The 14,631-nt window shown below is 33.0% G+C and overlaps 1 protein-coding gene across 1 annotated transcript; it reads left to right on the top strand.

Annotated features, from left to right (window-relative positions):
• The first annotated feature begins 375 nt into the window (after nt 1–375).
• LOC132281225 (patatin-like protein 3) lies at nt 376–4,344 on the top strand. Its single transcript, XM_059782947.1, has 7 exons — nt 376–855; nt 1,025–1,203; nt 1,813–1,999; nt 2,194–2,358; nt 2,451–2,750; nt 2,874–3,028; nt 4,015–4,344. Exons 1-7 carry the CDS (start codon nt 739–741, stop codon nt 4,094–4,096), a joined length of 1,185 nt encoding a protein of 394 aa, XP_059638930.1. The 5' UTR covers nt 376–738; the 3' UTR covers nt 4,097–4,344.
• Nucleotides 4,345–14,631: the final 10,287 nt, after the last annotated feature.

Here is a 14,631-nt window from a genome sequence, read left to right as displayed (position 1 = left end):
ATTCGGATTGCTTATTTAAAAATCCGTTGGATTATCGGATCGGATCGGATTGATTATATTGCTTATCGGATTCGAATCGGATCGACCATGATCCGGTCCGTATCCGATCCGTTGACAGGTCTACCCATTAGTGAATAAATTAATTCACAACAAGAATGGGGATCGACAAACCCAACAAAACCTCAAATTTCAAATAGTTTTATTCGTTACAAATCAGATGATGCTATGAAGATTTACTTAACAAAAGAGACATTTCAGTTACGTATTCAAAACCAGTTAATTACCATCGTCCTTATAAACCCTAGAATCTTCAATTCTTGATCATTATTTTTTATATCCAAAATACTCATACAATATCTGATCTAAATCCTATCTGTGGATTGAAGCATCATGTTTAGATTTCAATCGTTTTGGTATTAACTATGGAAACAAAGAATGGAACAAAAATTTACCGAATTGTTTTATTTACGAAAAAAGAAGAAGAATGGAACCAAAAAAAAGAAAAGAAAAGAAGAAACCATTACAATAAGATAGTGTTCGAGTTCCGTACCAAAAAACAGAAAAGTGAAAAAAAAAAAAATCTCTAACCACCTTTTTCCTCAGACTTGGTTCTCTCTCCCTCCAATCAACTTATATATATAGACCACCACTTTGCTCAAAACTTCAACTCATTCGACTCCTCTTGAGAAGCCTGTTAGCATCTATTTGTCATATTCTGTTTTTTGTGTCACAAACCGCATGGAGAGTCTAACTCCGAAATTTGGGAAATACATCACAATTCTTAGCATTGATGGAGGAGGAATTAGGGGAATCATCCCTGCAAAGATCCTCGAGAAGCTGGAGGAACAACTTCAGGTAACAGTTGAAAAGTACTTATATAAATTGTGTATAAGGAAAGCTATATATATAATAATAATATATGTGCTATTATTTTCAAATTCATTTGTATTGTAAAGTCTATTAATATATGATCAGTATATTATGATTTTGAGGATTAAATTAATTAATTGTGATGTTTAATTAGGAGCTGGATGGTCCGGAGGCAAGGCTCGCGGATTACTTTGATGTGATTGCGGGAACAAGTACTGGTGGTCTTGTAACCGCCATGTTAGCTGCACCAAATAAACAAAACCGACCTTTATATGCAGCGAAGGATATAGTGCCATTTTATGTAGAGAACTGCCCTAAAATTTTCCCACAACCGTAAGGATTTAAAACCAAACTTGGCATAATTCAAGACGCTTATATATATATATATATATATATATATATATATATATATGTATGTATATGTATATATAATAAGGCTCCTGCACTGGGCCAGCCTCTTGCTCCTGCATGCACCAAAGAGATTGAAGAAGAAAGAGGAAGTGTTTGAAACACTGGCACCGTACATCCCTACTCACCACATTATATACAAGCAGTTTCGTGATATCCATCATAAAAATTTACTGTGGATCCATTTAACTTTATCATAATTAAGTAATGGGAAATTAAACTAATCCTGCTTGGTTTTGAAAGCACCATGCTTTAATCCTGTAATTCCAATTTCAAGGCAACATAGTTTATTTTTGTTGCAAAGGGAAGGAAATATTGGTAATAATGGATACCCTGATAGCTATTGCAGATTGAGACAAACGTTCTTCCAATTGATTTGCATGGATCAGTTTAAGAAATATCTTAATATATATATATATATATTCAATTGAGTGAAGGTGCACTGCTCTTATGGATAATTAATTTTTGGACCTTTTAAGACAGCATAATTGACTAACTAATTAATCGTTATTCTTCTTTTTGGACCACATGCAGATGGCGTGGTTTTGAATGGATTCAGCAGGCAAAGAATATGATTAATCCTAAATATGATGGTAAGAAGCTTCGCGAACTGGTAGAAGAAAAGTTGGACGACACACAGTTGCGACAGACCTTGACTAACGTTGTTATTCCAACCTTCGACATCTACGAGCTCGATGCTACTATCTTTAGCTCATTCCAGGTTAGTCTCTAGTCTCCTCTCTCTCTCATATCTAGTACTTTCACGTGTTGTCCATCCACAGTGGATCCTCGTGAACTACGCTAGCTTTTTTATTTTTTTTTTATTTTTTTTAATATAATGTAATATTTATTATAATATAAAATTATATCAACTTATGACAGTAACTATATATGTTAATTTGATCCTGGATCTAGGAGAATAACAAAGCGATGATGAATGCCAAACTAGCAGATGTATGCATCGGCACCTCAGCAGCGCCAGCTTTCTTGCCTGCACATAAATTTACCGTCCAAGATGATAAAACAGGGTTAAAGAAAACATTTAACCTCATCGACGGTGGTGTGGCTGCTAATAACCCGGTAATATATATACACACACACACACACACACATCTTGTAAATTAATATTTATCAGCAATTGTATGTGAATGTGATGTATATTATGTATGCAGACATTGGTTGCTATTAGCGAGGTGACCAAAGAGGTGCGCAGGAAGAATCCAATGTTCGGGGAGACTATGGATCCAATGGACTATGGGCATTATCTTGTGATCTCATTAGGGACAGGCACAAAGCTGAATGAACATAAATTCGATGCTGATGAGGTTGCCAAGTGGGGGCTTTCGCAGTGGATAACAAACACTAGTGCGTTTACAGATATTTTTTTTGAAGCTGGTGCGGATGTGGTTGATTACCACAATTCTGTGGTTTTTGGGGCTCTTGAGAGGAGCGACAACTACCTCAGGATCCAAGTAATCTACGTAGAATTTATATATATACCTCTCTCTCTCTCTCCCTCACACACACACACACATATATATATATATTCTTAATTAAGATTTTTAATTGTTCTTAATTAATTAATGCATAACCAGGAGGACGAACTAACGGGTGATTTAGCTACTATGGATAAAGCTACACCAAAGAATCTGGATGCACTTGTGAAAGTTGGCGAAAATTTGCTGAAGAAACAGTCTAAATGGGCGCCTCTGCGTAGAAGATCTTACACCAATGAGCAGGCACTGCGAGAGTACGTACCAATATGCATGTATTCTCCCATTAATTAATTTCATATCTATAAATTCCAACTTCTAGACCGAACTATATATTCACTAACCACCTAGAAAATTATTTTAATGGGGACGAATTTATACAATACTAGTAGTAAGCTTAAAAAAAAATTCAACTGAAAAAATATTTTACTTAATTATAAATTCATAATATTTTCGTAAAAATACATACACAATTATCCTCAACTAGTTTCATGTTTTTAAAAAGTTGTAAATGTGTAGACAAAAAAAAAGTTGTAACACAACTAAATATACCATTAAGAGTAGTAACTTAGTGGTTTCTCATTTACCTCTCAAAGTAAAAAGTTTCAAATTTAAGTCTCCATAAGAGTAAAATATGTACTTGTGTTATTTACAGGTTATAAAAAAAAAAAAAAAAAAAAAAACCCAACCAACATAGCTAAATTTATTTTTCTCAATTTCTACGTGACAATCCTAACTAATAGATCAATGGTAAGGTTACAATTAAATAAACTAATAATTTTTTTTTTCTTTTTTGTACCACCTATAAATTAATTAGAACTTTTCTTACCATTTTAGGGCTTGCACTTCTTCTATAAAGAGGTAGATTGTCAGCAAAAAGAATAAAAATAAAATTATTTATTCAGTTATTCAAAGAGATAAGAGAGCCATGGATGATGGAGGAAATGATAGTCCAGATAGAGACACAGATAATGGAGTCCATGACTACTGTTTATATGCATAGGCTGAGGGGAAAAGAGAAAAAGCACGGGGCAAAACATAAAAGTTATAGGGGCACTTATGTAATTACTCAAGATTTTATAGGTTAAAATATGATTTGTCAAAAATTCAGTGGAAGCTAAGTGCCCCCAGAATCTTATTATCTTAATTAAGTCCGTGCCTAATTATATATATATCTGTGTGTGTATATATATATTCTCATATATAATACTAATTAAAATCGATCTTTTCTTAATACTTGCAGGTTTGCGCAAAAACTTTCAGAGGAAAAGAAACTCCGAGTCAAAACGTTCAAAAAGTTGCTCAATATAGATCAAGAGAAATAAAACGTGTTCAAAGTTGCTGCTATATATATTGAATCTTCTAAATAAATAAATCTTTGTACGTACTAGAATACGTACACTCTTTGTTTGTTTGTTTGTTGGATTTGCCTATTCTCTCGGGTCGTGAGAGGCTTGTGTGTGCGCGTTTATATGTAAGCATGTGTAATGGTGTACGTTTGCTTCCCTCACTCATATCTGTTTTTTATGGGATGTGTGGTATTATTGGAAATAAAATAATATGTTATGGGTTATATATTGCCTTCCGTTTGTTTGTTTGTTTGTTTGTTTGTTTTTTTTTTTTTTTTGACATTGCCAAGAAACTCATAGGTACCCTTTCAAATATTTTTTTTAAAAGGTGAGGATGTACCATCACGTTACATATCTAGGAATTGTTCATGGGTGAGCTAATAGTAGTAATTATTATTATTTTTTTGAATTGGGTTAAAATTGGTATAGTAAAAATATATATATATATTTTTTGTCCTCCCTTAAATTCGCCAATGTATATTGTCATTGTTTGGCATGGAAACAAGATCGACTGATGTTGTTTTATACACACACACAAACACACACACAAATTATATATATACAAGAGGTTGAATATATTTTGAGGAGCTTAAATTTTAATCAAGTACTTCTCTTTCAAGCTAAGTAAGAACTAAAATGAAGTAGTTTTGGACAACCATGAGAACTCCAAGAACTAGCAGACCCTCCTACCGGAATCCACAACCTAATCATCTCAAACCTCCATTCTTGCCAACTCCCAACCTTAACCATCATCATACCACCTCTCTTCCCCTTCCCCCTGCATCAATCCTCAAAAAACCACCCCCTCACCTCCAACAAACTAGCATCTCCCCACCCTCCAACCAAACCAACAAACACCCCAAAAAAAGTAACATTCCTACTTACACCTAAATGCGGATCAAAACCCAAATTCATTGATGATCATAACCACATTCTCAATGACATTGACCCACAAAACACTCAAGCCTTAATTAATGAGATTTTCAGGTTACGGGTGGACCTTCAGGAGATCAAAAGCAACTACAAATACAAGTACCTCCTTGAGGAAGTAGAATGGCTGAGGGGAACCATTGGTGATGGTCTGAAAAATTAAGCAACGCTGAGGGCAAGAATCAATGATCTTAGTGACCACATCATCAATGCAAACCACTTATCGTTCATCTCACTGGATCATTCATATCAGGTCAATGAGGATACAAGCAACTATGGTGATGCAGAAGCTTCACATGTTGGCACCAACATCAGCTCACACCAGAACCGCAACACAAACCATCTTGGCACCACCACCAACTCACACCAGAACTGCCACACAAACCACCTTGAGAACTGTGCAACCCAAGGTGCAAATTTGAATTCAATCAAGAGTTTGGATATCTCAAGTTACCCTTCAAACCACTTTCCACCTCATGACCATCACATCACCTTTTCTTTTGATAACCCTTCTGACAAAAATAGCTCCATACACAAACCACCTCTCACACCACATAACCACTTTCGAGCCTCAAACCCATGCCTTACACCATCTTGTGGTCCACATAATGCTGATACAGCACCTCATGCTCCATCCAACATACTGCAAACCACTAGTACCCCTATTTTAACCTTGATAGACCTCAACCAAGATGGTCCTAATCCAATTACACCATTACCCAAAGATGTCCCTTCCCCAACTAAACCACCTTCTCTTACCAAGACCACCCCAACCTGGGCATCCACTGTAACTAAACCACCTCCACTCATACTCCACTGCAATTCATCCATATTCCAAAAACCTCTAAATCCACCATTTCACCACCATATGACATTGAATCTGTTGGACCGAACTTTCTCAAAACCAGCCTCCTTGGATATTTTATTCACAAAACCCTTCCTTTTGGTATGGTTAAAGACCTGGCCACTAAGTTATGGAAGGAGAAGGGTCTTCACAAGGTTACAAGTTCTGAAAAGGGTATCTATGAATTTCACTTCTCCACAATTGAGTAATGTAACCAAATCTTATCAGATAGACCATGGTTCCTATCAAATAAAACTATTATCCTCAGCCATTGGGAACCTTGTTTCAAGAAATGACTCCACTCTTCCATTCCAATGTGGATTAAATTGCATGGACTTCCTCTCCAATTCTAGACTGAACCTGGTCTAAGCTACATTGCTAGCAATCTTGGCTAACCACTTTTTGCTGATCACATAACTATTACCAGGCAGAAGACAAGATTTGCAAAGGTATGTGTTAATATATTGGCTTCCTCTGATCTCCCTTCTTTGCTCAAACTTCATATGAGCTCAGGTAAAGTTGCAGATGTCCATGTTAAATACCTCAATTGTCCTGCAATCTATTATTCCTGTTTGAATTTTGGCCACACTAGTAAAATATGCCATGGTTTATCTTCCAAATCTAAAATCGTATCCCCTAACAAAAATTGGCAAATCATTCTATTCAAATCCCCACAAAACTAAAAACAATCTTCACCTTATCTACCCACAAGCCCCTCATCTAGCTCGAAGTCCACATTACCACACAACATACCACTTCACTCTGGCCAAAACATTATAACCCACTATTTTAAACCAAATGAAAACTTCATCATCAACCTCAGTCCCTACAAACCATCTCAAATGAGTCCCATTACATTCCCCACCCTTACTCTTGACCTCAACCCTACAACTAAATTATCATGCACTGTAACCTCCCATCACCTTCAACCTATTGAACCAACTGTACGTGAGTTCATCCTTCTCAGAATCAGACTCATCCACCAATTGTCCCAATACCCTTGGTATAACAAAAGACAAGAGGGACACTAAAGGCAAAAAGAGAGCATCCTCAAAGAAGACTCAACCTAACTAGAAAGGGATTTTACTCCCAAGTGACAGTTTCTTTAACATAATCAAATGGTATCAGTAATGATATGGAATATAAGGGGTCTAAATGACCTTTAAAATAGATTGAAGTAAAAAAAAAAACTTCTTAGAGAAAAGAAGGTCGACTTAGTTGCCATTATTGAAACCAAAGTACAGTAGGGAAACATTGACTTAAATTCAGCTGGATCCATAAATTAATTGCCAACATTTGGAAGCTGGCTCATAACTACAATTTATCTCCACTTGGGAGGATTTGGATTCTTTGGAACCCAAACTCAGTCAACCTTCAAGTTATTCACAGCTCCAGGCAAGCTATGCATGCACTGCTCAGTCACAATTCTCTGCTTCAATGTATTTTTCTTCTATGGTGCCAGTGATGATCCTGAAAGAACTTGCCTTTGGACTGATATTGAAAACTACTCATCCATATTTGTTTCCTCCCCATGGATACCACTACAACAAATTTGGCTTGTTGCCACGAATTTTTTTGCCACATGTGAATTTCGTGGTAAAAAGTAGTGTTTTGCCACAAAATTAAATTCTTGTAGTTAAATATTGGTATTTGCCACGTTGCAACTTTTTCGTGGCAAATATTAGGTTTTTGCCACGAATATTAGGGACAACCAAAAAATTTGTGGTAAAATGTCAATTTTGCCACGACAAATTAGGGACGACATACAAAATTGTGGTTGAATGTTATTTTTGCCACGAATTTTTATTTGTGGCAATTGCATGCTCTTTTACTACACAACTATTTTTGTGGCAAATCTATTAGCAATTCGCAATGATGTCATTCTTGTGGTGAAAAATGTTATTTTACCACGATTTTTTTTTTTTTTTTTTTTTTGTTTCGTGGCTAAAATATTTATTCTGCCACAAATTTTCAATCGTGGCTATTGTATGCTCTTTTGGCACGTAACTATTTTCGTAGCAAATGTATTAGTAATTTGCAACGATATCATACTTGTGGCGAAAAATGTTATTTTACCACGAATTTTTTTGTCGTGTGGCTAAACCGATTTATTTTCTCACGATATTCCAGTCGTGACTTGTATGCTCCTTTGCCATGTAACTATTCGTGACAAATCTATGGTCATAATTGTTTTGATATATAAAAAATATTATAGCTTATAGTGAACAATAAACTTGCTTTAGTATAATATTTTTTTCTTTTATAAAAAATTTCTTATTAGATATGAAGATTGATAGCAATTTTACAAATATTATGGATGGTCAATCTTAAAAAAAAATTCCATACACTTCTTTATTAGCTTTCTTACTAATCATTTTGATAAAATATATTGTAATATCTTATAGCTAGTATAAGATAAATTTATTTAGAGGCAATTATTTTAATCTAATTTTTTTCTTAGTAGAGAAATTCTTATCGTTTTTTTTTTTTGAAAGGTGAGAAATTCATATCATCTAGTTTAATCGATCATTCCAATCAAATGATCCGTAGCTGCCTATATGTCTCAAGGTAATAAAAATTTATTGTTCTGACCAAGGTTCAGTCTCCGGTTTATATTTTGTTAACCAATCTTCCTTAATTCAAATCTTTGTTTAAATTTTTACATAATGATACCTAAAATATAACATCCCCACCTAAACTAACAAAGTAATTGTTGATAAAAATCCAAAATGAAATTACCACTCAACATTGAAAAACAAATTATTGTATAATTAATACTCAACATTAATTATAAATTCAAAATGGACTTGGTGAATTTCATTAACAAAATGAAAATTACCACAAATCCAACTTTTCACATTGAAAAACAAGTGTCTTAAAAATTATATTTAGGACAAGTAAATCCTAATTTTGAGAAGAAATTTTTTTTCCATTCAAGTCCAAAATGACTAAATCTTCCATTTATACCCTTACAAAATTAGATATACTCTAGACTAAAACTCTCATACATACTCTTAGACATAAAATTAAAATAAAGGGCTAAAATCATAAAATTCCCCTATTGTTTTAAAAAACTATCAACTAACCCCCTCAAAGTACGTACTAAAGAAACTATCATATTACCCCTTGTTGTTTTAAAAAGTCTATCATATCACCCCCTCCCTCTTAGTTTCCCATCTAAAACTAACGGGATCGTATTACGTGAAAATCACGTGCAACAGTTGCATCATTTTGCTGACCAAAATAACCTTGTAATTTGTAATGACAAAATTGTTATTCTCACAATATAATTTTTGGTTAATAAAATATTAATATACTATTAAGGGAATTATTATCATTTCGCAACAACTTAATGGTTCTGTCACGGAAATGGGGCAAAGTGATAGGTTTTACTAGTTCAAGGAGTTGTTTGATAATTGGGGGGTTTATATGATGTGTTTTGAAACAAGAGGGTTTTTTTTTTTTTTTTTTTTTTATTTTTATTTAATGATTTTAGCCCTAAAATAAAAAGAAAGAAAATAATATAAATTTTTATTTTATTTTATTGTTTTATAGAATAGTTCAATTTTTGTACTAAAATTGTGTATTCTACTTGAGAGTTTTTTAATTGAAATTAAATTGATTGTTATTTAAACTCATAATGCAATATTATTAAGTCATTGAAACTCAAAAGGGAAAAAAATTATATAACAATTCTTGAATAATTTATAACTACAAGATATTACTTCTATTTAGTAAGGGCATAAATTAGGGATGTCAACGGGATGGGGCACACCTTTTATTTAGTATAAATGGAAGATTAGTGATTTGAGACTTAAATGGAAAAAAAATTCTAAAAAGGACTTATTGCTCATGAAGAATTTTTTTTTTTTTTTAGGATTTCTTTGTCTCTCAATGAACAAAGTAAGACTTACTATCAAGATTAGTGATTTGGATCCCAAGTCCCACAAACAAGTTCTCTTTATCCCATACTATCAAGTACCTCAGTCCACCCTCAATCTCCTTTGTATGGTCTCATCTTGTATGATTCAAGAACAACATTCCAAAGCAAAGTGTAATTGCCTGGCTTGCTTGCAGGGGTAGGCTGTGTACTCTTGATTCTAAACCAATGAGAAACAAACATTATGTTAACACATGCTTCCTCTGCCTAGCTGATAATGAATCCTTGGACCATCTTTTCTTCAGGTGCAGTTTTAGTGCCCATATTTGGTTGTTTGCTCAGTATGTTGCAAGTTTCTATATTTTACCTGACAGTTGGGGTGATCTAATTAATTAGTGCTCTACTTCATGGATCTCGAAGAAGTTCTTTATACATAAACTGCTCCTCAATGCTGCAATTTACTTCATTTGGTTGGAGAGGAATAATAGAGCATTTAGAAACAAAAGTTCTTCTCCCCAGCACATTATCTGTCTAATCAAAAGTTGTGTTAGAGCTAAGCTTGCTTCTATGAATCTAAGGAATAGAAGACATCTCAGAGTGATTTGAACACACGAGGATCTGATGCAATTGTTTGTGCAAGGCTGCTCCTTTGCAGGTGGCCAAACATGGTGTCTTGATGTGTAGGTAATGGTTCTGTAGTAATTAATGCTTTTCCTGTTTGGCTGTTGCGAGCTGGTGTGCCCTTTGTGGCTTTCTTGTTGTATTGGTTATTTCTTGTGGGTTTGCTTGCTTTGTGCTGGCTGTTCCCCTTTGGGGTTCTCTTGTAAATTCTCATCTTATTTTATAAAGCTTACCTTTACCAAAAAAAAAAAAAAAAAAAGAGTAAGACTTACTAGTAATTTTTCCTTTTAATATAAGTTTTTAAAAATATAATAAATCAAACTTATATCGGTGTCATTGAAAAAAAAAATGCTAAGTCTATTAGTCTCGTATTTATTAAACAATTAAGCAAAATCAAATGTAAAAATATTAATTAAGAGCCCTAAGTGATTTTCCTTATCAATTAGTGTATAATATACCCACACAATAATTGATATACTAAAACATTTTGAAGATAAATTTCTTTTAGAGACTTTTTGAAATATTTATATTTTCCATCAAATTTAGCCATCATATATAGGATGTAAATTTTATAAATTAATGAAAAAAATATATTATAAAAACGAAATTGCTTATAATTAGAGATTTTAATTATTTATTATTTAAATAAATTTACTTAAATATATGAAAATTATTTTAATTTTTATGACACTTGTAATACATATCATACTATTTCACAAAATAATTTATTTATTTAAATTCTTTATAAAAAGTTATAAATATATAAATAGTTTATAATAGTAAGTTGTTAAAAAATACATATATACTAAAAATATTTGTAAAAAGACTGTATATCTAAACCTTTTTTGTTTTTTTGGGAATGGAAGCGCCAAAGTGTGGCGCTTGAAAATTTCGCCAAAAGGAAATTGAGATTGTTTCCCCCCATTGGATGCTGGGCCTCCCTCGTTTTCCTATTGGTACGTCACTCTCACATTAATTATATTATCTCCTCCACTCTCTCATAACACGACCATCCTCCTTCCATAGCGGCATCCGATCAAGTTAGCGGCCACATGGATAGTTCTCTTCAATCTTTCATAGTTTCACTCGATACCGTCATTACTGTTAAGAGTTCTCACTCTTCTATTAGAATTTTGATTTGCGATTAGGGAATTTTGAGGTTTTAATGTTCTGTTTAGGATTTTGAGGATTTTGGGTTTTGAATCTTTCCTCTATATTTTAAGAAAAGGTATGTTGGAGCGCAACCCGTCAATCTCTATCACTTTTTCATTGGCTCTCTCTCTCACATTGGTCTATGTTTTCCTATGATCTTGTAATAGTAGTCTTTAACTTCATTTTTTTTTTTTTGTTTGGGTCTGAGGAGACAGGAAAAAGGATTGAAGTTAGGGTTTGTGAAATTTCCTATTGGGTATCTGATTTCAAAATTTTAATGGTTTTCGGTATAAACGGTTGTAAAATTATGGGGATTTTTATAGTTATTATGATCAATTACTCATTGGAATGACTATTTTCTTCATTTAAATTTATTTTAAGTGTAAAAATTATGAACATTCTTGTAGCCTGTTGGCTATTCTTGTTTTTTCTCTTAAGGAATTCTAAATAAATATGTTGGACAAATCATAGTTGTATGAAAATCTTCTGTTTCAATAATAAGAAGTTGTAGATGATTTTTTTATTTTTATTTTGACTTTTATGTTTGTTCTGCAGCTGTCATAAAGAATTTCTTTGTTAGTTTTATATTTAGGTGTGAGGAGTATTTTATTGCATAAGATTTTCTTTGGTTTTGTGAAAAGACACGTTACTTAAATTTGTTAATAATTTACATATCCAAAAGAGAAAAAGGAAATATTATTTTGTTTGTTCATCTAAACTTATATATAATCTTATAACTGTTTCTCTTAAATTTTAAGATTGTTTGATTACAATGTCAACTAAAAGAGATGCACAAAAGGAATACAATTGCTGTATGAATTGTTTTATATTATTGAACTAAGTTTTGTCAAGAGTTCAGAAATAATAATACTGGTGTCTCTCTGTGTCATTTGATAAATTAATTAGATGTGCAATACGTATTTTTGTCATTCTCTTTAGCTTCCATTCAATGGAAAGAAAACTGGTAAATTAAGAGAGAGATGCATCATCCATGCTATTCTCTTTTTCTTTTTCTTTTTATTTTTTTATTTTTATTTTTTCAATTCAACATTTTACTTAATAACTCTCTTTTTGGAATCATCCCAAAAGAGACTTAAGAGCTGAAGGAGTTGGAGGTGTCGGACCTGGGCACAATAAATCACTAGAATAATAAAACTCTGTATATTATGCTTTATGCTTTACTGACATAACTTACTATCATAGTATAATATGATTTAGTTTTTTGTGTTTCATCATTACATGGTTTGGGTTACACATAATATGTTTGAATGAATGCCTTTTTCAAAATGTTTTTTTTTTTTTTTTTTTTTTTTTTTTTTTTTTTTTTTTTCAACTTCTACTGAACAATGAGTATAAAAAGTTAAGAACAAATTGAATTTCAGTTCGGTGTCATGTCAACAAATCTTATACCTAGTTGAATTTGTCATGTTCAAACTGATTCATGTTGAAGGAAAATTTTGTGTGTTGAATAATTGCATTTTTTACTGTTTTCTTTTCCATGTCAGTGTATCTTATTCTTTGTTCTCCTACTATTATTACTCCTCCCTTCTCTCCTGATTCCTATTGCAGAAAATTCTGTAAAATTGTGTAAAGAATTTTGCACAATTATGCATCTCGTAAACACATTGAAGTGAACTCCGCTTATAAAAAAGCAATATGATCAGTTTTGTTTCACAAAGTAGGTACTTTTACTTGATGTTGATTTTTCAAAGCTTAGTTTGTCAATGATAAATCTTAGTAGTATTTTGTATTTTCTATTTATACTTTTTTTTATCTTGTAGAAGTTGATTAATCTTTTCTATTGGTACTCTTATTTTTTATTTATAATTTTTCTTTCATGTAACATATTTTGAAATTTCGACTTTGGATTCATTATTTTTTTGATGTAGGCACTAATTGTATTTGTTTATTGTTGGTTTTGCAAATTGTTGGATGGGCCCATGCTACAAGAACTCAAGCTCTTTTTTAGGATAGTTTAAATAGTTGATGTCCAAATCTTCGAACTCACTATTTAGGATTCTATAGCTCATTTTTTTCTAAGACCTTGGAACACTCTAATTAGGATACTTGTTTGTTTTTGTCTAAATTATTGGAGTAAGATGCTAAGACTCCTTTTTTATGCGATAGGTTTTATTATGCATGTTGTAAATAATATTTTTTGGATTAGTTTGACTAATGCAATATTGAGTATTTATTTGTATAATCATTTTGATAGGAACAAACAATACCTCTGTCAGAAACCAAGAGAAACACTTGTTGTTCACATATACCAGATTATGTTCAGTTGAGGAACAGACATGTAGGCAGAAATCCAGAATCCTTTAGCTTAAAGATGGGAATTCCAACACCTCCTACTTCTACAAATCCATCTCCTCAAGGCTTAACAGGAACAAAATTTCTGGCATCTTACTAGACACTAAGCAGGCCATCAAGCAGGAAATTGTCTCTCATTTCACCACTGCCCTAGGGATGCATGAACCTCATCCTTACCCAGGTATCAGCCATCTAATTCCTATATCCACTCAACAATACCACCACATTTCATTTCATCACTTACATCCATTCCCACAGACAATGAAATCATGCAATGCATGTTCTCCCTGAGCAGTGGCAAGGCCCCTGGACCTGATGGATACAATGCTTTCTTTTTTAAGAAAGCTTGGCCTATTGTTGGGCCTGACATTACACTAGCTATCAAACAATTCTTCCACAATGGGAAATTGCTCAAAGAAGTAAATTCCACATACCTTGCTCTTGTCCCTAAAACCTCCAACCCATCAACCCTTAATGCATTCAAACCAATCTCATGCTGCTCCACCATATACAAGTGTATGTCCACACAATCCTTGCAAACAAACTCAAACCTATCCTTCCCCATATTGTTGGTCCTGCTCAGTCATCATTTGTTCAGGGCAGAATTATTGATGATAACATCCTTATGGCCCAAGAACTTCATAATGGTTACCACATGAATGCTTCTTTCCCAAGATGTGCCATCAAAATTGACATTAAGAAAGCCTTTGACTCAGTTTGCTGGGATTTTCTTTTTGACACTATGAAGTTGTTTTGATTTCCTGAAACTTT

This window comes from Cornus florida, unplaced genomic scaffold, assembly GCF_030987335.1.
Source record: "Cornus florida cultivar Cherokee Brave unplaced genomic scaffold, ASM3098733v1 CherokeeBrave_3.0.0_Hap2_Chr11, whole genome shotgun sequence".
NCBI classification, from domain to species: Eukaryota; Viridiplantae; Streptophyta; class Magnoliopsida; order Cornales; family Cornaceae; genus Cornus; species Cornus florida.
Note: the sequence above shows the minus strand (reverse complement) of the source record. Positions and strands in the feature narration are given on the sequence as shown.